This window comes from Trichosurus vulpecula, chromosome 2 (genome assembly GCF_011100635.1).
Source record: "Trichosurus vulpecula isolate mTriVul1 chromosome 2, mTriVul1.pri, whole genome shotgun sequence".
Taxonomy (NCBI): Eukaryota; Metazoa; Chordata; class Mammalia; order Diprotodontia; family Phalangeridae; genus Trichosurus; species Trichosurus vulpecula.
Window position 1 is genome coordinate 369549720 of NC_050574.1, and position 24249 is coordinate 369573968.

Genomic DNA, 24249 nt, shown 5'->3' on the forward strand with positions numbered 1-24249 from the left:
AAAACATCTTTAAAAATAGGTATGTAGTAGTTTTATGCTTTAATGCTAGCAATTAATAACAATTGAAAATAAAAATTTGATTAGAAATTGTTTTTTATGTACTTTAAATGCTGCTCTGTGAGAAGATATAAAGAATGAGAAAGGAGGAAGAGTCATATTGGAAATAATGAGGGGGATCTGGGGGATTTTCAAGGATTCTAGAAGTTCATATTTTTTTCTTTTTTATTAGGTCCAATTTCAGCTAAAATTTTTTAAGGAAGAAATCATCATTTTCTTTAATGATAATTTCTTCCTTCAAAAGGTGGGAGAACAATGAAGACAATTTTTCTTTCAAAGCTGATTCTCACTACTTAGGAGAAATTGGTTATTGGGGTGAACTCCAGTGTTCCTGACTCTAAATCCAGCATAGTTATCTACTGTGCCACTGGCTGCCTCTAGAGATGTCATAGCTATTTTTAACTATCTAAAGCTCTGTCACATGTACCGCTTGGATCAAGAGGGCAAAACTAGGAGCAATCAATGAAAACTGCAAAGAGGCAAATCTGGGGAAAATGTAAGATCTATTTCTTGACAATTCATTACCAAAAACCAAATTGGACTGTCTCAGCAGCTTTCACCATAGTAGTGATGAGGGCACAGTCTCTGGAAACTCCCTTGAATCTGGAATACAGTCTCTGGGAGCCCCCCTGAACTGTCCTTGAATCTTCCAACTAGATCTGGCCTTCCCCTAAGGCCATAAGCCTTACATTATCCTTAGGCCCAAATCTCTACCTAGCCTTACCCTTTATTGTCCAGCTACTTCCCACTCTTGATACTATCAACATCCATGCCTTCAGCTACTTCCCACCCTTAATCCCATTCTCTTGCTTCCTGGAGTCTGACCTCTCCTCCTCCTTAGACTCCTCCTCAAGACCCTCCCTAAAGCCCTCCTCTAGTCACCCTAGACCACCCCTCAATCCCTCCTACAATCTTTGTGTATATAATCTCCATCTTGCCTCCACGAAGGTGCTCAGATTCAATCCAGCTCAGCTCAGATTGAATCTGGCCCACTTGTGAAAACAGGCATCACAAAGGGTGGGATTTCTTAAGACAACCCATTGGTGAATCCCTAATAAACTTTGACTTTTCCCTTGGCTGAGAAGGCTTGAGTTGAATTCTTTTGGCAGGACCCGGCGTGTTGGTATTTTGGGGTCTCGAACACCCCTAGAAATCTATGGTTCCTTACCATCATCATTTTTCCTTAGACCTCTTCAGTAAGAGGTTTTTAGAATAATGTCCCTTTTATGGAGGTATATAGATTGCAAAGGACATTATTATTCAAGCACTAATTGGACAAGATGGCCTCTGTGATTGTGCCATAATGTAAGTTTTATATGGAAAATGTCACATATAAATGGCAATTTCAAGTAAAATCAGCAAATTTGACAAAGTAATATCCCTATAAAGGTGACTGAATGGACAAGTACACATGACAAATTTGATTTTATGTGAGATGGCCTAGAATGATCCCAGGTGAAGTTGTAAAGTAGATTAAATTTTGTAAAGTAGATTAAATTTATCTTTTACTCCCCTCTACTGCCTTATGGGCTACTCCTAATCTCCATCTTGCCTCTCCTCCCATCTATTCCAGACCCTTTTTGTGTGTTACATTCTTGATATAAAACTAGCCCGCTGTCAATTTGTTGTTGTTCAGTTGTTTTGGTCATCTGTGACTTTGTGACACCATTTGAGATTTTCTTGGCAAAGTTACTGCTATTTCCTTCTCTAACTCATTTAACAGATGAAAAAACTGAGGCAAATATGGTTTGACTTGCCCAGGGTCACCCAGTTAGTATTTGAGGCTGGATTTGAACTTAGGTCTTCCTGATTCTAGGCTGTTATATCCACTGTGCCCTCTGTCAGCCCTCGCTGTCAATTATTTCTTCCTAATATGTTAATTGATAAGGTATTTTTCTGATTCTTAAGGGAGTGGGAGAACACAATATAAACATTTTAAATAGAGGATTCTTTTAAACCAATCCATAGAGAGATCCTACAAGGGGAGGAACCCTCACGCTTCCCCCTAGTTCATTTTTTTCTGCTGCTATGTCTAGAGTACGCAGAGGTGACAATGGAAAGGACTTTCTATTTCATCTGGTCTAATCCTTGTAATTTTGCAAGTGAGGAAACAGGACCAAAGAATTTTAGTGATTTATCTGAAGTGACAAACATAGTCAATGACAATTCTGGGACTAGAACCTGGGTCTTCTGACTCCCAGCTCAGAGTCCCCAGAACACAATCACAGAGCTAATGGTACTTCATAAATGTTTTAGATAACAGCATTGTAAAAACTCTAAATGGTATATGACCTCTGGTTAGAACTATTATTAGTACAAAGACTGTTTTAAGTATTTTAAATAACCACTCTGGTATTTAAAATGCTTTCACCAATCACTACATGACAACCGACTATATATCCATATTAATATATTCAATAAGTATTCTATTTGGTCTACCTACATCAGTCTCTTCTCTCTCCAATCCATCCTTTGCACACCTGCCAAAATTCAGTTGCTCCAAGATAAAATACAATGTTTAAGTTTGACATTTAAGATCCCATACAGACTGGTTCCAACCTACTCCAGCCTAATCAGACATTATGGCTCTGTTCAGCCAAAGTAAACTACTTGTGCTCTTCCTCACAATCAACATTCTATTTCCTACTTCTTTGCATTGGTACAAGCCAGGCTCTCCACCTGAATTTTCAGTATTTACTTAACTCTGTCTCTAAGAATCCTTATCTTCAACTCAGAGCTCAGCCAAAATGGCAAAGTTTCTGTGAAGTCTTTCTTTATACACCCAGCTATTAGTATTCTCTCCTTAAGCCGTCATATATTTACTCATTTCTGCCTAACATATCCTCCAGTAGACAGTAAAAGAAAACAATGTGGAAGAATAACGTCATTTGTTCATTCATTTAATTCAATTACCATCCTAAGATCACAGATTTAGTGCTAGAAGGGGATATAAGAGGCCAGCGACTCCCATGTCATTTTACAGATGTGGAAACCATAGCCCAAAGATGTTAAGTGATTTAACCAAGGTCACACAGGTAGTGACATAAGAAAGATTTGAACCTGGGTTATCTGATTCCAAATCCAGATGAGCAGCTCTTATATAATCTAGCTCTTGGATGCAAACAGTGTTCCAGACACTATTCTGGATGCTGCAGGGAATCCAAAGACTGTTTAATTCCTCACTTCCTATCCCCAGTAAATAGCTAATACCCTTCCGTTTTTCCCCAGCTCCACTCACCGTGAAGGTTACATTTTAATGATAAGTAATAATGTTTCGCCCTCTCAACTAGTTTTAGAACTTTTACGTTTAACATCACCTCAAAGTAATAATGTTTTGCCCTCTAAACTAGTTTTAGAACTTTTATGTTTAATATCCCCTCAAAGTATTTAATATTTTGCCCTCTAAACTAGTTTTAGAACTTTTACGTTTAACATCACCTCATTTTTGCCTTCCCAATAGCTCTGGAAGTTAGGCAAGATAGAAATTTTTATCTTTATTTTAGAGCTAAGAAAAGTATGGTTCGGTGTTTTAGGTGAGTTCTCCCATATTACTGGTGTTAGGCACTAATGCTACTGAAGAGCCCACAAAATGCTGATCCACAGACATCCTTTGTGACCTGCCTGGCTACTCAGATTCTGGGGAAGCCACAGAAGACCAGTTAGTCAGCCAACAAGAAGTTAAGTGCTCACAAAGTACGAGGTCCAGTACTGTATCCTGGGGATACAAAGAAAAGGCAAAAACTGATCTTCCCCTCAGGGAGCTCTCCTTCTGAGGGAGGAAACAATACACAAGCAAACTGTCTTATTGAATTAGGAGATGACAGTCTTGGGAATAGAAAAACTTTGCCAAAGAAAAAAAGATTTTGTTAAGAACTTCTAGGAGCCTTATGAGTTCTGATTTAACATTTTTCCTCTTAAACATTTTATATAAAACTGGAAAGTGACTAGTGGGGCCCATCATGTGAGGCATCCAATGTTTGGTGTTACATTTCTTTATAAGAGAAAGAGTATCTTAGTTTAAAAAAAACTGTCAGAGGTCTGCTAAACACCAATTAAGTCTCTCTGATATTTATTTTTTAAAATACCATCCACTGTGGCCTCCTAGTTTAAAGTTCATAATTCTGCCAAGTCAAGTTGTAGTCCAAGAGTTTGGATAGAACAATTGATGCACCGGTGGATCGTTGTCCTAACTCTCTAAATAAGTCTGAACAAAGCTAAATTTGCACAGGGACAGGAAGGGGCTGAATTTCCATTCGGAGCTTATGAAAATGGTGAAACAGTCAGAACCTCAAGAATGATGTCTAGTGGAAAAGCCCAGATGTCCTTAAATACAGTCTGAGGCCAACTGCCCTGGCATTGCTACAAATTCTTTGAAACTTGGGTGGAGGCAGTAATTACAGTTCGGGAAAAATGTGATACTGTCGGGTGTCCAGCCTCGGCAGGACAGAGACACCACACTGCTTCGTTGTTAGAATACAGTGTTTATTGTGACAATATCACTTAAATAGAAAAGGGCATGTATGAGTTATAAATAGTCATGCAACATTAATGTTTACATGAAAAAGTTAGAATGAGTTAGGAAAAATATTTTTCCTATGGAAAACAATGATTCAGATTAGAATACTAATTCCAGTTCTTTTCTTCCACTGATAATCTATGTTCTCTGTGTCCAATGTTTATCATTTTTTTAGTATGGTATTTTATATTGCCAAGAAAAAAAACAACTAGCTAAAATTGAAGGGTTCAAACTATATGTTTCAGCAGACTTTTTAGACAGTTGGAAACCAGAACTAAAAAACTTCTGCTAACCTACAAACTGTTCACTATCCATTCTGATCCCATAGCTTCTCCATTAAAGTTCTACTCTTGGTGCTTCCTTGGGGGCCCATATGTGGCCCTCTGTTTTTCAAAGCTATGCTAGTGGAATACAGCTCTGGTAGATCTATCTAGTGGAAAAAACTTTTAAAAGGGCCTTGTTGGACATAGTTCCAGTCCAACGGACTGTGTGCCTATTGTCCAAGGGCTAACCTAACCAAAAGGGGTTCATCAATATATCTTTGTCCCTAGCTCCCATAAACAATAATTTTTAACCATTGAATCTCATGGAAACCAATTACAAAATGGAGGAGCTGTGAAGTACATTAGTAAAAAAAACATACTGATGTTGATGAAATCATGAGCCCTTGTGGAATGAAGTGTCACTGCAATGACTTACCACAACGCTGTGGGTCCGTTTTTCCATTTTTCAAAAATTCTAATTTCTCTCTAACCTGATCTCATCCAGAATTAACTTTATTCCTCTTCAGTTTAGGGATATTGTGACGATTTGGTAGTACTTCTGAATCACTCAAAACTGCAAGGTAATTGCCTTGGAGCTAGGGGGCAGGAAAGGAAGATGGCGGCTATTTAACTGGAAGGACTAACATGTAGATATTGTGCTGGACTAAATTTATTCAAAAAGCTTCACTGGAAGATAAGCTGTGACCTGAGTGATTAGGCCCTTGGTTAATCTTTGGTTAGAGATCACTCCCTCATAGTCACAGATACTCTAGTCATCTGGCTGTCTCATTTCACAAATGAAGAAACTGAGGTTCACACAGGTTAAGTGTACACAGGTAGTCTGTGGAAGAGCTAGGATTTAAATGCAAACTTAGAGGCTGGGGTTCTTTCACTAGACCTCACTACCTTCCTCCATGATGGCTCCCTCTTTACCTCAAGTGCATGAACTTTGTTGTTGATGATGACGATTTTTGATTGGTCCGTAAGAGAAGAGTATAAGCTACCAAGGATGCAAAAAAGACAGTGGGACAAACTGGAGGGATGCCACCTAAAAGAAGCCCAGACCTATTCCACTTAGAGCCTTGAATTAGATAAACATATTAAAGAAAGATGGCTGATGCTGCCCAGCCTACACTATTATAGAGCATTACCTCTGAGTCATGGAAAGGCTCTTTCTGTCTCAGTATGATGACTCAATTAGAGCCACACACTACTCTTAACTATGGCAAATGCTCCATTAAGTCTATGGGATTTTCTCACACGGTTTAGGGGGCAGTATGCAAATCATAAATTCTTAATGATGGTCTTAGACCTTATGGTAAAAGCGGGGAATAATCTAACTTGAAATATAAGTAGGATATTTACTTACATCTTCTTTGAGAAAAATACAATTTAAGTGGGTCCTAATTTAATGTTTCTACATTTCAGGGCAGCGCTTGGGAAATCATAGGAAACACATTTTAAATCTAGCAGTATGCAAAGTGCTGTGAATATCTCAAAAGAGCCACTACTGGTAAGGTCATTTTACAATTGAAGAATGCTCCATGACCTAAAATCTAGGTGGAAGATGTCAGTGACATGTGATGTCAATTAGAGTTACTTAAAGTGATAAATCCCCAGATAATATAAGAGCAGCAGGGTGCTGTATCAAGATTTTATATTAACAAAGAACAAAATGAATACCTTTTTAAAAATTAAATTTTCTTTTGTTCAAACAACAAAAATTCACCTCCCTTTCCTTTCACCTTCCTTTCCTTCTCTCCCTAAATGAAAAAGAAAGAGAAACAAAAGCCCGATACAAACATGTATGGTAAAGAAAAAATAAGTTCCCTCATTAATCATTTTATTAGCCATTCAATGTATGAATCTAGACTCTGAGCCGGTAGCATATTTCATCGTGTGTCCCCTGGAATGGCAGTTGGTCACTGCATTGATTAGAATTTCTATTCCAAAACTGTTTCTCTTTAGAATTGTTGCTACTGTATAAATCGTTCTACTGGTTCTATTCATTTCACTCTACATGAGTTTACTAGAGGCCCGGCTCTCTGCTTTCTAACCCATTCTGCTGTCTCCTTTCTATGGCTCTGTGGGTTCGGCTTTCTAACCTATTCTGTTGTCTTCTTTTTATGGCTAAGTTTCTTCCATTCACATGCATAGATAGGGGCATTATCTCTGTATTTCTCTCCATCCTATGTTAGTACACTTTCCCTTTTCTTCAATTCTTGCCTCCTCTTTACAAATAAGAAGAGAGTAGTGAGGGGAGTGTCCTCAGAACCAATGCTCTAGGTTTTAAAATCTTGGTTCACCTCTTTGAGGAGTTGATCTTGTGCCAGAGTTGCATTTTTGAGACTTTCTGTTGGTAGATCTGTTGGATTTTGTTCTTCTAGGTGTGTATCCCAAGCTTTCCTGTCACTATAATAGCTCTTTATTATGGGATTTTTTTTTGTCTATTCGTTCTTCCAGCCTCCTTCCCGACTTCCGATTTTATTTTAGGGCCAAGCTTTTTATACTTTGGGGGGTAACGTCTGGGCTGAGCCTGTGTCCTGATGAGTCCTCCTTTTCCTTTCTTGGGTTATTGAGGGTTGTATTATTGTAAGATCTTAGAGACCTCTCAGGCTGGGGACCTGAAATCTTTCATTCTCCCAGAGATGTCTTACTGTTGCCGTTCTGCCTGAGCTCTACAAATTCCTGAGCTGGGGCTGAATATAGACAACATATCTGTGGTTTGCCCCTGGTTTGAGTCTGAGTAGATTGCTATTGCGGCAGTTGCTACTGAAGCTAGGTAGAAAGCTCTGCGGGTTCAGAGAGACACCCTGCAGTTTCTCCTTTGGTCTGGGATTCCTGCTCTTCTTATTCTGCTGCAGGCTTCAGATTGAGCTGAAACTGAAACTCTCACTCTGTCTTTGGGTTTAGATCCACATAGATGCTATTTGCTTCTGAAATTGCTCCACATTCAGACTATAACCTAATAATAGCTAGTATTTGTATTTTACTTAAAGTTTTTCAAAGTGCTCTAAGTAAATATGTTAACTCATTCTATCTCCTCTTTTTTTATCAACTCTTTGAGGTAGGTGCTATTATCAATCCCATTTTACAGATACAGAAACTGAGGGTGAGAGAGATTAAGTGACTTGTCTGAGGTGTGATTTGAGCTCTCCATGTAAGGAACTCCAACACTCTATCCACTGAAGTACCCAGGAACCTGACCACTGCTCAACCTGCACTGTCACTCCTTAGGTACATGTCCCCTCCTCAGTCTCCCCTGGATCTATTTCTTTTAACTGGATAGTGAGTGATAGAGCTGCTTTTCGGCACCTGTCCCTGCTTTCTACACAAGGTCTGGCCCCTCCATGTGGGTCTCGCCCTAATCTTGGTCATCTTTTGGTCCCCGTATTAGAATGGCCCTAGAAGCCTTTCCTGGCTGGACCCTTGTCTCCAATGTCTGCAAACCTCTCTCTCTCCCTATGCCATCCTGGGCTGAAATAATGACTCACTGGGATTTTTTTTCTTGTATTTACCAATCAGGATTTGGCTGGTGTGTTTTCTAGCTCTCTCTATCAAAGGGCTCAGCTGTAGTTTTTTACTACCCCACCATCTTGGCTGATCTCCCACCTTTAACCTTAATACAGACCAAAATGAGAAAACTACCTCATAATTACTGAATAAAATCAGGTTAGACTATAAGGTAGAGAAGTATGTTGTCCACTAAAGAGTATTTGCATTACAGGCATGTTACAAAACAACCCTCTTTTATTATTCCTTTGCAAGGAGTTTGACAAGACCAGCATAAGGTCATAGATCATAGAATCAGAGAGATAGATCTGGAAGATATCTCAGAGGCACTTCAGTCTATTCCCCTCATTTGATAAATGAGACCATTAAAGCCCAGATAAATTGTTTCTTCTCCAAGATCACACAGATAAGAAGTAGAAAAGTTAAGAGCTTTCAAATTATTCCCAAGAAGTTCATAAAATCCATGAACTAATTTATTAATTAGGATGTTATTAGCAAATGATCTTTTCCTCAGATAATTTAGATGAAGACCTTTATAGGAACAAACACATACACACACGGTAGGGCAAAAAGAAAAACAAAACCCCCAGATGATATGTAATAATGTTAAATGTTGAGGTATCTTGTAAGCAATAAACAATTTTGCTGATCTGAATTTTGTTATGATCTTTGAAAACAAGACAGCACTAAGCAAATAGAGTATCATCTTTTCCTTTACCACAAAAGAAAAAACAATACAAAAATTTTAAAGATATATTAGATGCCAATCTGTGATTCAGCACTTGTCTGGGTGACCATTTATGTTTATAATGCTTGCTGCTGAAACAGGAAGCTCTAAAAATCACCCGACCATTATTTCTCTTATAGCCACTTTGTAATTGATAGCTAGCTCCTCTCTACTCAGACCAAAATGAACTACAACTGACCCAAGATATGCAGGCTGGCAAACAAGGGTGAAGGGTAGATGGGAAGATGAATTCAATTTATCTCCACTAACTACTATACCATAACATTCATTAAAAAATTCTCAAGAAAAAGACCACCTCACACTAATTATAATATCCACACACTTAAAATCATAGTAATACTCAAGCACTTAACAAAATCATAGTAATACCCAAGTGCTTAATAAGATCACAAAAGAATAAAATATCAAAGAATTTGTTCAAGGTATGTAAAGTTTCAAAAATCATTCTTTTCCTGTGGTCCTTGTTATGGATGTTGCCTTCTAAGGCTTAGAGTGAGGAAGTAGCTTAAGATATAAAACCAATGAATCAGTTCTATGTTGTTCAACTATGTAAAACAAAGTAAAAAAAAAGATTTGATAGATAAAATGTAATTCAGATTTCCACCATAAAATTTTAATTTGCCATGCAATGTAAAGAAATCAGTTTGCTAAGGCTAGCTGAACATTCAATTAATCACACTAAAATATCATTGACAGTTGTTTCTCTGTCTTCATTGTTTTAAAGCGAGAGAGGAAAGTACAGTCCTAGGTAAGTATATTTAAAAACAATAAACAGGAACAAAAAGCAAGTAAACTTTGGACAGTAGTTGATTAGTTACATTCTAGTTGCCATTATACTTTTTCACTTTTTGTTTTCAATAAATCTTATGTCTATTCGATGCCCTTAAAATAGAAAACTGATCCACATAACTAAACAGCTAAACATTGCCCTTTCCTGTAGCATAAAACAGGAATGTATGAATAATGAATTGGTTTATTTTCTATTATCAATACTGTATGTTTAAACAATTGTTCAAATATATTAGTAATAGCCATTTACTATAAAGAAATTTGTTTTTACAGGAAAAATCTGGTTATTTGGTCCTCCGTTCACTTCCATCATGTTTAACCACTCATCGGGAAGGCACCTTTCTCATGAAATTGCCTAAATAAAGAAAACACCTTATCAAATAAAAATCCCCTAAATACAGAACACCATGAGGGAAAAATGCAATAATCAGCCCATTAAACAACAAACATTATACTACCAAGAAATGTTTCCTGAGGAAAATACTATATTCTCAACATATTCATGATTTTGTTGCACATGATTAAATTGTGAGAGGTAGCAACATTAAGTACAAATTTCAAAATATAAAAATAAAAACAAAAACCCTACAATGACAAGATAGAGGAGATGATTGGCTTACAACATACGTAAGGATTCCACATTGGTGGATGGCAGCATGCATCTGAAGACAGTGGACTTTCTGTTATAAAATGGGAAAATATATGGAAACTTTATATCTCAATTTATCTGACAGCCCTCTAAAATTATTACAGATTGAATCGAATTAGGTTCATATTTTGGTTATTTAAATTGTGCCCATTTGAAATAAAACATTCTATAAGGCAATGTCTCTTGCATTCATTCTCATTTGTTTATTATTTCATTCAAAGATAAGAACTAGCACATAGTGAGTAGAGAGAGCTGGCTTTGGAGTCAGGAATAACTGACTGAAAAATAATTCATTAAACACTTAGGATTTCCAAGTAGCATGCTAAACAATGGGGGATTCAAAGAGAAAAGCAACATAGTACCTGTTCTCAAGGAACTCAAATTCTAATGGGGGACATAGCATTTAGGAGATTTCAGCTGCAGAGCTGATAAAGCCTCATGGTCCTTAGGGCGCAGCACTGAAGCATAATTTGTTGTTCAGTCATAATACTGCCCATGGGGTATTCTTGGCAAAGATAAAAAAGTGCTTGCCATTTCCTTCTCCAGTGAATTAAGGCAAGCAAAGGTTAAGTGATTTGACTTGCCCAGGGTCACACACATAGTAAGTGACTGAGGCCACATTTGAACTCAGGCAGATGAGTCTTCCTGATTCCAGGCCTGCTGTGCTACCTCGCTGCCCATCACTTTCTTAAGCCTAGACAAGAACGGCTCAAGCTCTGATTTGTAGCATTTGTCAGTATCTGAGGTATGAATGTTCACACTGATTTGCAGTATTTTTCAATTTCTCATGTACGAATGTTCACACTGAAAATTTAACAATTGCCTCTCACAATGTAGTTTGATCTGGCTCTAACATTCCCTTGATTTATCTCACAAAATAATTCACAGCATAGAAAGGAAAATGAAGCAATAAAAAAATAATTCTGCAAAACACCATAAAAAACCAAAATGATACTTGTTAGTGTTTGAAACGGAGTTTTGGAAGTAGAAATCACATTATGTAAGTATGTAAGTCCATAACTCAAACTATTCTAGCTATTTAAAATAAAAAAAAATAATGAAAATTCAGGGACCATTCAGAGGCCAATCTGCTCTATTTGGAAATTTTTACGTTCCCCACGGCTCTTGTCTTGGGCTCTTGCTCTGTCTCTCTCTCTCTCTGTCTTTCTGTATCTGTCTCTCTCTTTCTCTCTGTCTCTAGCTCTCTCCCTCTCCTTCCCACACCCCACCCAGTGTTTAGATAGGTAAATATACTCTTTTCCACTGGTACATATATCATTTTTATGCAAGTGATTCCCAAATTTATATAACCAGCCCTGACAGATATCTTGAACTCTGGTCCTTGATTGCCAATTGCTGATGTATATCTATATCTAAATAGGTTAGCAACATCTCTCAAGTGACAAATGTCCTCACTGAAACTCATCGTTGTGTGGGCAGAGCCAAGATGGTAGAGAAAAGCCAGGAAGTTGTCTGACTTCTCCCTCGTTTCCCTTGGAAACATTAAATCAAGGCTCTAAACGGATTTTGGAGTGACAGAACCTATAAAAAGATGGAGTGAAACAATTTTCCAGCTTAAGGTAACTTAGAAGGACTTCAGGAAAGGTTTGTCTCACTTGGGTAAAAGGAGAGCACAGATGGTGTCTGGACAAGCCAGTGGGAAGCTCTCAGTCACAGAACAGATCAGCAACTGAGGCCCCTTGGTCATGGTTCAGCAAACCAGTGGCATAGCAGGATAGCTGTGAGGACCTTAGCTTCAGCACACAAGGCAAATTGTCAGCCCTGGAACCCAGGGCACAACTAGGGCAGGCCACACCAGTACAGTGGACAAGCTGCCAGCACCTCAAGCCCTGGCACAGAGAGCCAGTGACCAGGCCTAAGGCCCTCAGCACAAGAAGCCTGGGACAGTACCCTTGTGCTATAGGAGCAGAGCTCAACTTAAGAAGCCACGGAATAGGCTAAAAATGAGCAAAAAACAGAAAAGAGTTGTGCCCATAGAAAGTTATTACAGCAACAGGGAATATCAAAACACAAACTTGGAAGAGGACAACAATGTCAAAATGCATGTATGTGAAACCTCAAAGGGGAATATGAATTGGTTTCAAGCCCAAAAAGCCTTCTTGGAAGACCTCAAGAAAGATTTTAAAAATCAAATAAGAGGCAGAAGAAAAATCGGGAAAAGAAATGAAAGGTATGAAAGGGAGAGTCAACAGCTTGGAAAAGGAAGGACCAAAACTGACTGAGGAAAACAACTCCTTAAAAAGTGGAAGAGGCCAAAAGGAAAAGGAGGTACAAAAACTAACTAAAGAAAATAATTCCTTAAAAATTAGAATTGGGAAAATGGAAGCTAATGACTCTATGAGAAATCAAAAATCAGTCAAACAAAATCAAATGAAAAAATAGAAGAAAATGTAAAGCACCTCATTGGAAAAACAACTAATTTGAAAAACAGGAAATATAAGACTCAAAAGAAGCATAAAAAGGTAAACATAAAAGAAAAAAAATGTTATATAATAAAATTACACTATTTACGTCTCTACATGGGAAGATGATATTTGCAACTCTTGAGAACTGTATCCCTATTAGGGTAGCTAGAAGGGTTATACACAGACAGAGGTATAAGTTGGTATAAGGGAGTATAAGTTGATGTTGATGTGATGATATAAAAAATGAAGGGGTGGAAAAAAAGATTGTACTGGGAGAAGAGGAAGGGGGAGGCAGAATACGGTAAATTACATCACATGAAGAGGTACAAAAAACCTATTCCAGTAGAAGGAAAGAAAGGGGGGGGGCAGTAAGCATTGTTTGAACCTTACTCTCATTGGATTTGGCTCAAAGAAGGAATAAAATACATACTCAGTTGGGTATGGAAATTTATCTTACCTTATAGGGAAGTAGGAGGGGAAAGAGGAAAGAAAAGGTAAGGGGGGCTGACAGAAGGGAGAGCAGATGGAGAGAGGTGGTGGTCAGAAGTAAAACGAGAGGAGGGACAGGGTGAAAGGAGAAAAAGGTATAAATGGTGGGAGGGAAGTAGGATGGAGGAAAATACCCAGCTAGTAATCAAAACTGTGAATGTGAATGGGATGAACTCTCCCATAAAAATTAAATGGATAGCAAAATGGATTAAGAACCATAATCCTACAATATATCCACATCTGAAGCAGAGAGATACACGTAGAGTAAAGGTGAAAGACTGGAGCAAAATAAATTATGCTTCAGCTGAAGTGAAAACAAAACAAAACAGGCATAGCAATTCTGATCTCAGATAAAGCAAAAACAAAAACAGATCTTGTTAAAAGAGATAAGGAAGGAAACTTCATCTTGCTAAAAGGTACCACAGGCAATTAAGCAATATCAATACTAAACATATAAGTGGTATAGCATCCAAATTCTTAGAGGAGAAATTAAGGGAGTTACAGGAAGAAATAGACAGCAAAACTATCTTAGTGGGGGATCTCAACGTCCCCCTCTCAGAACTAGATAAATCTAACCACAAAATAAAGAAGATACAAGTTAAGGAGATGAATAGAATTTTAGAAAAGTTAGATATGATAGACCTCTGGAGAAAACTAAATGGGGATAGAAAGGAATATGCCTTTTTCTCAGCAGTATATGCCACCTACACAAAAACTGACCATGCATTAGGGCATAAAAACCTCACAATCAAATGTAGAAAAGCAGAAACATTAAATGCATCCTTTTCAGATTATGATGCAACAAAAATTATGTGTAATAAAGGGCCATGGAAAACAGATTAAAAATTGGAAATTAAATGAGCTAATCCTCAAGAATAAGTGAAGCAAAAGATTGTAGAAACAATCATTGATTTCATCAAAGAGAATGACAGTAATGAGATAACATACCAAAATTTATGGGAGGCAGCCAAAGTAGTTCTTAGGGGAACTTTTCTGTCTCTAAATGCTTACATGAATAAAATAGAGAAAGAGCAGATCAATGAACTGGCAATGCAATTTAAAAAGCTAGATAAAGAAAAAAAATTAAAATCTCCAATTAAATACCAAATTAGAAATTCTGAAAATTAAAGAAGAGATTAATAAAATTAAAAGTAAAACTATTGAGCTAATAAATAAAGCTAAGATTTGGTTTTATGAAAATTCCAATAAAATAGATAAACCTTTGGTTAATTTGATTAAAAAAAGAAGAAAGCCAAATTACTGGTATCAAAAATGAGAATGGTGAATTCACCACCAATGAGGAGGAAATTAAAGCAATTAGGAGTTATTTTGCCCAACTGTATGCCAAAAATCTGACAATCTAAATGAAATGGATGAATATTTACAAAAACATAAATTGTCCAGAAAAACAGAAGAGGCTCTAAATGACTACTGATTAGAGAAATGTAAATTAAAACAACTCTCAAGTACTACCTCACACCTATCAGATTGACTAATATGATAGAAAAGGAAAATGATAAATTTGAAGATGTTGGAAAATTGGAGCACTAATGCATTGCTGGTAAAATTGTGAACTGATCCAACCATTCTGGAGAACAATTCAGAACCATGCCAAAGGGCTTTCAAACTGTGCATACCCTTTGATCTAGCAAAACCACTACTAGGTCTATATCCCAAAGAGATAACAAAAAAGGGGGAAGGAGCCACATATACAAAAATATTTACAGCAGCTCTTTTTGTGGCAGCAAAGAACTGACAATTGAGGGGATGTCCATACGTTGGGGAATTGTTGAACAAGTTGTTGTATATGAATGTAATGGAATACTATTGTGCTATAAGAAATGAGGGGCAGACGGACTTCATTATAAGCCGGAAAGACTTATATGAACTGATGCTGAGTGAAGTCAGCAGAATCAGGAAGACATTGTACACAGTAACAGCAACATTCTGCGACGATCAACAAGGACAGACTTAGTTCTCAGCAATACAATGATTCAAGACAGTTCCAAAAGAGTCATGATGGAAAATGCTATCCACCTCCAGAGAAAGAACTATGGCTTCTGAATGCAGATCAAAGCATACTATTTTTACTTTTTTTTGCTTTTTCTTTCTCATGGTTTTTCCCTTTTGTTCTGATTCTTCTTTCACAACATGGCTAATGTGGAAATACGTTTAATATGATTGTACATGTATAGCCTATATCAGATTGCTTGCTGTCTTGGGGAGGGAGGAGGGGAGGAAGGGAGAAAAATCTGGAACTCAAAATCTTATAAAAGTAAACACTGAAGAGTATCTTTCCATGTAACTGGAAAAAATAAAATACTATTAAGGGGGGAAAAATTGAAAGACAAAAGAAACTCATCATTGCGTGCAGTGCAATGGAAAGGATGCTGGATTTGGAGTCTGGGGCCTTGGCTTTGAGTCTTGGCCGTCCTACTTACCACTGGTGTTACCTTGGTTATTGCTTTTAATCTCCCTGGGTCTTAGTTTCCTCATCTATAAAATTAAAGAGCTGGACTAGATGACCTATAAGGTCCTTTCTGGTTCTAAATGAATGATTCTGTTTTGCTATAGATATTATTACCCCCATTTTAGAAATGAAACTGAGGTTCAGAAACGAAAAGTGATATTGGCCCCGATCACAAAGCTAGTATCGGATGTGGTATTTGAGCCAAGGTCTTTCTAACTTCAAGACCAGCTCTTTGTCCTCTATATAAAGCTTCTATCCATTCTCCTGATGAAATAAACAGTACATCATTCTATATTTGTAAAACTGATTATGTATCTTTCAGCCAAAGTCATAGTATCACATGGTGAAATTCAATTAAGACTAACAGTCACTGCACCCACTCCTATGACATCAGTATCAACTCAGCTTTATACAGCAAAATGGTGTCTTTTTCTTACTATTTTCATACTAGTGAAAACTTTCAAGAACTGATTGCCCAGAATTGTTCAAGCACAAATCATGACCGGTAACACAAGAGAGTGGAAAGAACAATGGATTTTGAGTTAAAAAACCCACGTTCAAGTGCCAGCTTTGCTGCTTACTAGTTCTGTGACTTTGCTTCTTCATATATTAAAAGAAGCTAATTATATAATACCGCTTCAGTACTATTTTGACAAAAGTGTGATATATTTGTATATTTATGTGTTTGTGTGAAATTATTAATAATGAGACTCTCATCTCAATACGATTTTTAAAAAAGATTTTGCCTCCCAATCCCCTTCTATGGTGATAGAATACTATGTCTGTCTCATATCTTCATTATGTAATATTGCTGTTTTGTGGCAGAGACCTAGCAAATTTACGGGAAAACTGAATCAAAAGGACAAGGATTTTGAGTGAGAAAAAATAGAGGAGTATTTCACATCTATTTAAATTGGTGAAGGGAGAGCAGGGAGTAGGAAAACAACATATTTAGGGAAGGAGGTTCAAAGTATTAGAAATATCAGAAGCCTTAAACTACAAGGTGGCGAGGGGGGGGGTGGGAAGTGTATTAAGACCTTAAAAGCCAGATAGGCAGGTTTTCCCAGTTGCATGATGAACCTGAGGTTAGGAGCAGTAATCCTGGACATCAGCCAGTGCCCAGACAGATCTGTTTTGCAGAGCAGAGAAAGCCCTTCCACGTTCACTATCTTGTTATTTCCAAGACTTTGTGATTTTCAATTTTTGCTAATTTTTTAGAAGAACCTTTGTTTCTTCCTTTCTGAACCCTGCACGAGGCTGAGGAGCAACAAAAACAAGTTTTTGAACACAGACATTACAAAGTATGACTGATAGGATGTTCATTCTCTTCTTTGCCATACTTTGCTTTGTGTCTATTCTAATTATATATTTTGAGGCACAAAGTTTTAAAAACAATAGATGAAAGAGTGGCTAGTTTTAAGATCCCTTTATAGGAAGTAGTGATACTTTAAAAGGAACAAATGTCATGGAAAATTAACGCTAATTGTTAAAATCAGTGAGATTCATCTACTCTCACAGTAATGGAAGCAAATTGCAAAAAAAAACTGGCAGCCTTCTGATGTTGACACTTACATTTGGAACAGCAACATCTCACCTTCTACTTAATGCAGAAGTAGGGAAAACAAGAAATGAACACAGATACCCATAACTTAAAAAAAAAGTCTCTCTGTATTGCAGCAAAATCACATCTCACTAAAGGCAAACAATACAAAGTAACCATAACAGAGTCAAACTTTCAATTACAGTTTTACATATCTTTGGTTTCTACTTATCACATGCAGGAAGGTGAACCTGTTTGAAAACAAATATTTCACATGTAATGTTTCAGTTTTCTTCCTTTCTTTCTATTTTTTTTTTTGGGTTACAGGGAATCAAAAGAAGCACTGCCTTCCTTCTGATGCAGAGATTTTTCTCTTCAGTGTATATGCAAACTCAAGTACAGACCAGCACAAATCAAGCAGCCAAATGCAAACATCCACACCTTTAGGAAACAATTCATTGTTATACAAGTAAACAAAAGTACCTATTAGTCATCCACTCAAAATAGGAATATCCAATGGAGTGTAAGAGATTAGATCTTTGATACAGAAAAGAGATCAAGCAATTTCCAAATTCTCATTATTTACCATCACCAACTGAGTTGAGGCGCAGCTCCAGAAACCTTATTTTAATAAAATGTAAGGTTTATTGGTAACTAGTTTTCAAAGCTTTCATAAGCAAAACATGACATAGCTACATAGTCTAGTAGGACACTTGATTTCTCTGGAAAACTACTGTACTACATTCAGCTATTAAATCTTAATGTTGAAAATCAAGAATATACTTGTGATATTTAGCCCAGCAAACATGCCAGGAATCAAGTGGTTAAGTCCTCCATTTTTTTTTCAAGCTTCTCTATCACTTTGCTAGCTATCCCTCTAAAGTCTTTGAAATATTTTCTAAACGCATCTCAGAATCACAAGATAAATTTCACTTATTGAAAGCACAGTACCTCTAATAAGTGAACATATTTAATAGCTTATATTTTTACATTTCAAACATAATTTTATACATCAAAGCTTTCATAATTTTTTCCCTTATATTATCATTATCCTTAGGACTAGGAACCTATATTAGAAATCATGTTATATTTTGCCCCTAGATATTCCATTTGAAAGACACATCAAACCGTTAGGTTAACAGAACCAACAAGTACCAACCTGAATACTAAAATACTTTTCTTCAACTATCCTGCAATACTTATTGAGTACTGTATATTCATTTTAAATAATACTTATTGAATATTTTTAAATAAGGAAAATATTGTATACTTGTATGTATTTTACTAACACCTTTAAAACTTCTCAAATGAAATGTTATATAATATTTTTAAAAATTGTTATTTGTCTTTGTTTTTAATTCTACCTAATATAGCAAGTATTTGTAAACTGACTCAATGTTACAGTCAGTGAGGCAAGTCTTCCCTCTGACATGTGCAAGTTGTACCAGCCATGATACCATCTCAAGTCCCTTAAACTCTCAGTGCCCCAGGCAATATTCTGAGATGACAAACTATGGAAAAGCTGCCGATCTTTATTGGTGGAGGGAGTTTTCAATAGTGATGAAATCATAGGTCAGGGCCAAACAACAACACACACTTGAATCCTATAACGCAGAAGCCAAAACTTTCCTGATAAACCATGCCATCCCCTTAAACTGTCCATCTACCCATTTTGCTGCTGTTCTAAACATGTCGGGCACACATAATGAAGGGATTAACATAAAAAATCACTATAAAAATAATAATACTTAACCAACAAGGCTGCAACTCTCTTGACAAATCATGCTACATAGTATTTTTGTCTGAGCTCCTAGCTAGACCAAAGGAAACACAGGGCATCAGACATGAGTGTAACAAGAGAGCATACCACAAGTACACTATAGATGAAATTGAATCAGAATGCCATTGCCAATTTTCTTCAATATTTCATGATACAAATATATGAGACTTATTGCAAGCAATATGACAAAGTTATGTTGCAATGGCACTAGCTTGCAATATACTTTACGAACGAACTCCTTAACTTTCCCATAATCTAGATCAGAGGTATGAAACAGGCAAGGACTAAAAAACTTGTTACCCACAAAATTCACAAGTGTGGCCCAAGCCAGATTAAATTGTAATTAGGAAATGTTTAACAAAATAAATAAAAATATAATAAAACACAGATAATGTTAATTTGTGGTTTTCTAAGTCAAATGCAGCCCTCAGGGGATCTGTTTCTATTTGAGTTTGACACCACTAATCTAGATTGTTAAATCTTAATTACCACCTAGTATCACTAGTTCACAAGTGGTAGCATATGGGACCTAAGCTAAGTTTCTCAAAGATTCTCAAAAAGAGAATCCGTACTTTTTAATCTTATTTAATCTTAAAACTCTTACTGGAGATTTTTTTTTTTACTTTTGAATATGAAGGAAAAAGATAGAAGTTACACCTTGACATATTTAATTCCAATTATACACCTTTTAAGACATTAAAAAAACATATTACTAAGTATACAATAAGAATTCAGTAGAATTCAAATTCAGTAGAAGCACTAATGCCATTCTGCAAATACAGAAGTGAAAGAAAATTTTAAAAGGGAAAGGTTGATGTCTATTATAGAGCAAGTTTTTTTTTTAAAGTAGATTTCCCCCCCAAGGAAATAGTATATCTTATAAGCATATGTGTATGCATATTATACACACACATATACTTAAAAGCATAAGTACATGCATACGCATTTATGAAAAATACATACCTCTTCCACTTCTACCCACAAATCTGAGGTCATTGAACCTTGCAACTTGGTTCTTCATTGCCGCTGTAGCATTTCTCAGTTCAGCAGAGTAATTTTCATCATTTCCAGCCATCACAGTGACCAAAGTCCCATCAGGAACATCTCCCAAGGCAACTACCTAAAGTTAGTCAAAAAGAAAAGACATCAAAAGTTTTAGTATTCGGCATTTATTGAAACACTAATCTGTCCAAAATTAAATATGTAATTGTATTATTGGATTGCAAAGTAAAAGCAACTACAAATTATGCAACACCCCCAAATCTATGTATGAGAAATTATTTTCGCATGCGTTTTATATAACCTAAATATAGGATTCTAATTGTATAACATCTATCAAAATTAACTTAATATAACCTAATAAAATAGTAATGTTATACAGTACAGTGGAACTCTCTTGCAAGATGATGCCAGTTGGAAATTTTACTTTTCAGAATAATATTGTCTATGTTAAGTTAATTTACTTTGCTACAAGAATAATAAGAAAATCTTTTTTTGTTATTGTCTGAATTTGCATATTTCACCAGAATAGGTAGTTTGGATGAGTAAACTCTCTCTACTGAAACTTGCATATGCTCTGCAACTTTTCATCTTAGAGAGTTGGGTTTAAATGACTTTTTTCAGGGCCACACAGCCAGTAGGGACAAGAGTTTTAGGCAGAAGTGTCAGAAGCAGGACTTCAATCCAGGTCTTCCTGACTCTGAGCCCAGGAATGACTTTATCCACTATATCACAATGCCCCTCTGGGACATTTCATGTTTATCTAAAACCTAGAAATTAAGCTTTGAAAGATGGTACTGTAAGAGAGAAAATATAATACTACATATGAAAGCCAAACATTCTATGTACCACAATAATCTCTTCCTCTTTTTTTGCTGCCTACTTCTGCTTGTATACATTTAGATTCAAAGGAAGAATAGGGGCACGCACACTTCAGAGAGATAACTAACTTGCCTTAGACTTCTTCACTTTGCCATAAAACTATCTAAACTTGTTTTGGAGAAAAAAAATCAATTTTGATCTTCACAGTTGAATTGGTGAAAAATCTTTAATCACATTTAAACTGTCCTTTGGAATATCATCTTGTTGACTTCCTGATAAAACGCTTGTTTTATCATGTGTTTCAATTGACTTCGTGAATTTTAAAGGGCTACATCAATGCTAGCTAGTATTAGCATTAGTATTAGTGACTTTAAGTTAATTTCTGGGCCTAAAAGAAAAACAATGCCACAAAGAAATCTCTTGACTTTAAAAAAAATAATTATAAAACAAACATCTCCAAAGGCCTAGATTCTACAATTTATGAGCTCCTCTGCAATGCAGGGTCTTTTTGAATCATACTGATAACTATGGGTGGGTCTCAGAGAAACACTTTAGTAGATCTGGAAAGATACTTCATGCACAGCTCCATTTCAATTCATATCCTTGGCATTCTCTTATTCCTGTTCCTAATTTTCTTTTCATTATACATAATTCATCCTCCTGGGCCTTAGATAATACTTAAACTTCCTGCAGACTACCTCTGCTCACCCTATGTCACTTCCCTGCTCTATCCCCTCTCATTTTTCTAACTGTGTATAAAACTACTCTAGTGTTTTGTTATTATTGCCAAGGCCCAGACCTTCTACTATCTTCAATAGTGGGCTTTGTGCTCCTTGGAATTTTGATCTGCTCTTTCTTTTTCCTTTTATCAGATTCTTGAGACAATTGTTTATTGTTTTCTTTGCACTTCTCTGATAGAAGATGACAAAGAAAAATACTCAGGTGCGATAATAGCAGCTTAATTTTTCAATCATTCTTTTTTACTTTCAAAGTACTTTCCTTAGAATTCTGTGAAATAGGGTGTATAAGTAATAATATGCCCATTTCTCAGATTGAGAAATTGAACCTCAGAGAAGTCCAGTGACTTTTTCAAGGTTCCGGAACTAGTTAGCATTACCATCTCAGACTTCACTAAGGTTTTCTGTCTCCAAGACAAGTATTTTTTCCCCAGTAGAACAACTGATCAGTGCATAAAGCAAATTACCTCTAATCACAATATTAAACCTGTGTAACAGTTGAGCATTTTGTTTACCTAATTTACTCCCAAGAGATTAGAATGAAGGAAATTTATTTTGTCTTTGTTCTTCAACCTAATTGCTGTTGTCTCCTATAGAAAGCTTTTGAAAAATGCTGTTACTTTAAAAAAATTATAAATCTGCTTCTAGGTCTTTGGTTTTTATACTAATTCCTTTCATGTTGTTTAATTTAGACCTGAAATATGATAAACTCTTTGGTTAACAAAGGGGGATGATTTAATCTCTCTCTATTCATTATTTACATATTACCACTCTATCACAAGAAGCATCCTTTCTAAAGTGGATGGACAGTTGACATCAAGGCGTAATTTCAAGTTGCACCTCTGACAGATACTGGCTGTGTGGTCCAAGGCCAGTAATAACCTCCTAGGACCCCAGCCAATGCTCAAAAAAAATAAAAGTTACAGAACAGGTGCCATTCTGCATTAGATGAGGGAGGTCCTCAACAGGAGTGCCTTTAGATGATGAAATCTCAAGCCCATTGCTTTTTTTAAATGACCACTATCACTTCAGCATTCTTTATGTAGAGTGTTTCAGTTCTACTCCATTAGATCTCTTCTGCTGTGTTGGATTTTTTTTTCTCACTTCCCTAAATATAATTAGTCTCACACAGTGTTGAAATGCCCTCCTTAAGTACATATTTCTACTTCCTCCTTTCTTTCTCCCCATGGTGGCTCAGGCTTCCTTATTTAATTCAACATTCACTAAGTACACAGGGATAGGGTTAAAATATTTGTTTTGCAAAGTGAATAACTCATTGTTGAGGCCGAATTTGTAAAAAGGTCAAAATAAATAAATCTGCTTTACGAATATATATTTTAAATCACCTCTGTCTCAGCAAAGTTCCATTTAAATCATCACAGCTCTGTGATTATTTTGTTCCATTTTGCTAATGCTGTACAAATTATTAATTTGGCTGTTGAAATGAGCAACCCGCTTTGGATTTCTCAACAAATCTTTGAAAATATGATAAGTATTATGTTTGTTAAATTGTAAAAGTCTGCTGGTATAAAACTTTAAAGGTAAGAAAATTAGGATTATATATATATATATATATATATAGATATAGATATATATTTAATTTTGAAAGTTATCATCTTAGCATGCCCTCAGTCCTTCAGTGTGCTGATTTGAGTTTGATGCTTTATATGATTTTTTTTTGTTGTTTCTCTAGTGGGAGCTAAAGGGAGGAGTTGAATAACAAATATACAGAGCTATCACTATCTTCTCTATTTTGTGCCACAAAATGACTACTACCATGACTATTACTATATAATTAAAGCTCCAGGATTGGGTTTAATTATTTTAAAGCTGATTTTTAAACTAAGGTTTCTGTTAATATCACAAACTATCACCTATAGATAATAGAAAAGAAATCAAAAATAATTTCTTTAAGCCTTTGGAGATGGGGGGAGGAGGAGTATGTGGAATTAAAGATCATAAACAATAGGTAGGAAAATACAAACATTTACATTATGACACAGACTAAACAGACAAGAAGGGGCCTGTTGGATGAAGCTCTCATATTATGACTTACTTTTCTGTTTTTAAAATATCGTCAGGAAACTGAGAAGGATGACAATACTGTCATACTCAGGAGTACATGGATGCTTTATGGATGTCCTGATACAGCTCTTGGTTACTCCTTTCACAACATCATTGGTATTTTAAACCCAACATTATTAAGTTTAAGTCACAGTTACAAATGATTTAATTTAAAATCCCTTAATTTTCTGGTATCCAAAGGAAAGCTGTGCACTAGAACTTCGAATCCAGTAGAGATTATATTTCATTTACGACTAGGAATAGTGGTCTTGCTGACAGAAAGAACCCTTAGCTTTTTCTTGCTCTATAAAGAATGTTATCTACTAGGCCATTCAAGGTCCCAAAGCTTTGGTATTTTTTTAGTGTACTAATAGCATTAACCAAACT

At 36.2% G+C, this 24249-nt stretch overlaps 1 protein-coding gene across 1 annotated transcript in view; it reads right to left on the bottom strand.

The window, feature by feature from the left end:
* Positions 1-24249, bottom strand: part of RUNX1 (RUNX family transcription factor 1) — a 138827-nt gene that overhangs the window by 104704 nt on the left and 9874 nt on the right. Inside the window, exon 3 of the mRNA XM_036747235.1 lies at positions 20204-20360. Within this exon, the coding sequence (XP_036603130.1) occupies positions 20204-20360 (157 nt within the window). The remainder of the gene's footprint in view (positions 1-20203; positions 20361-24249) is intronic.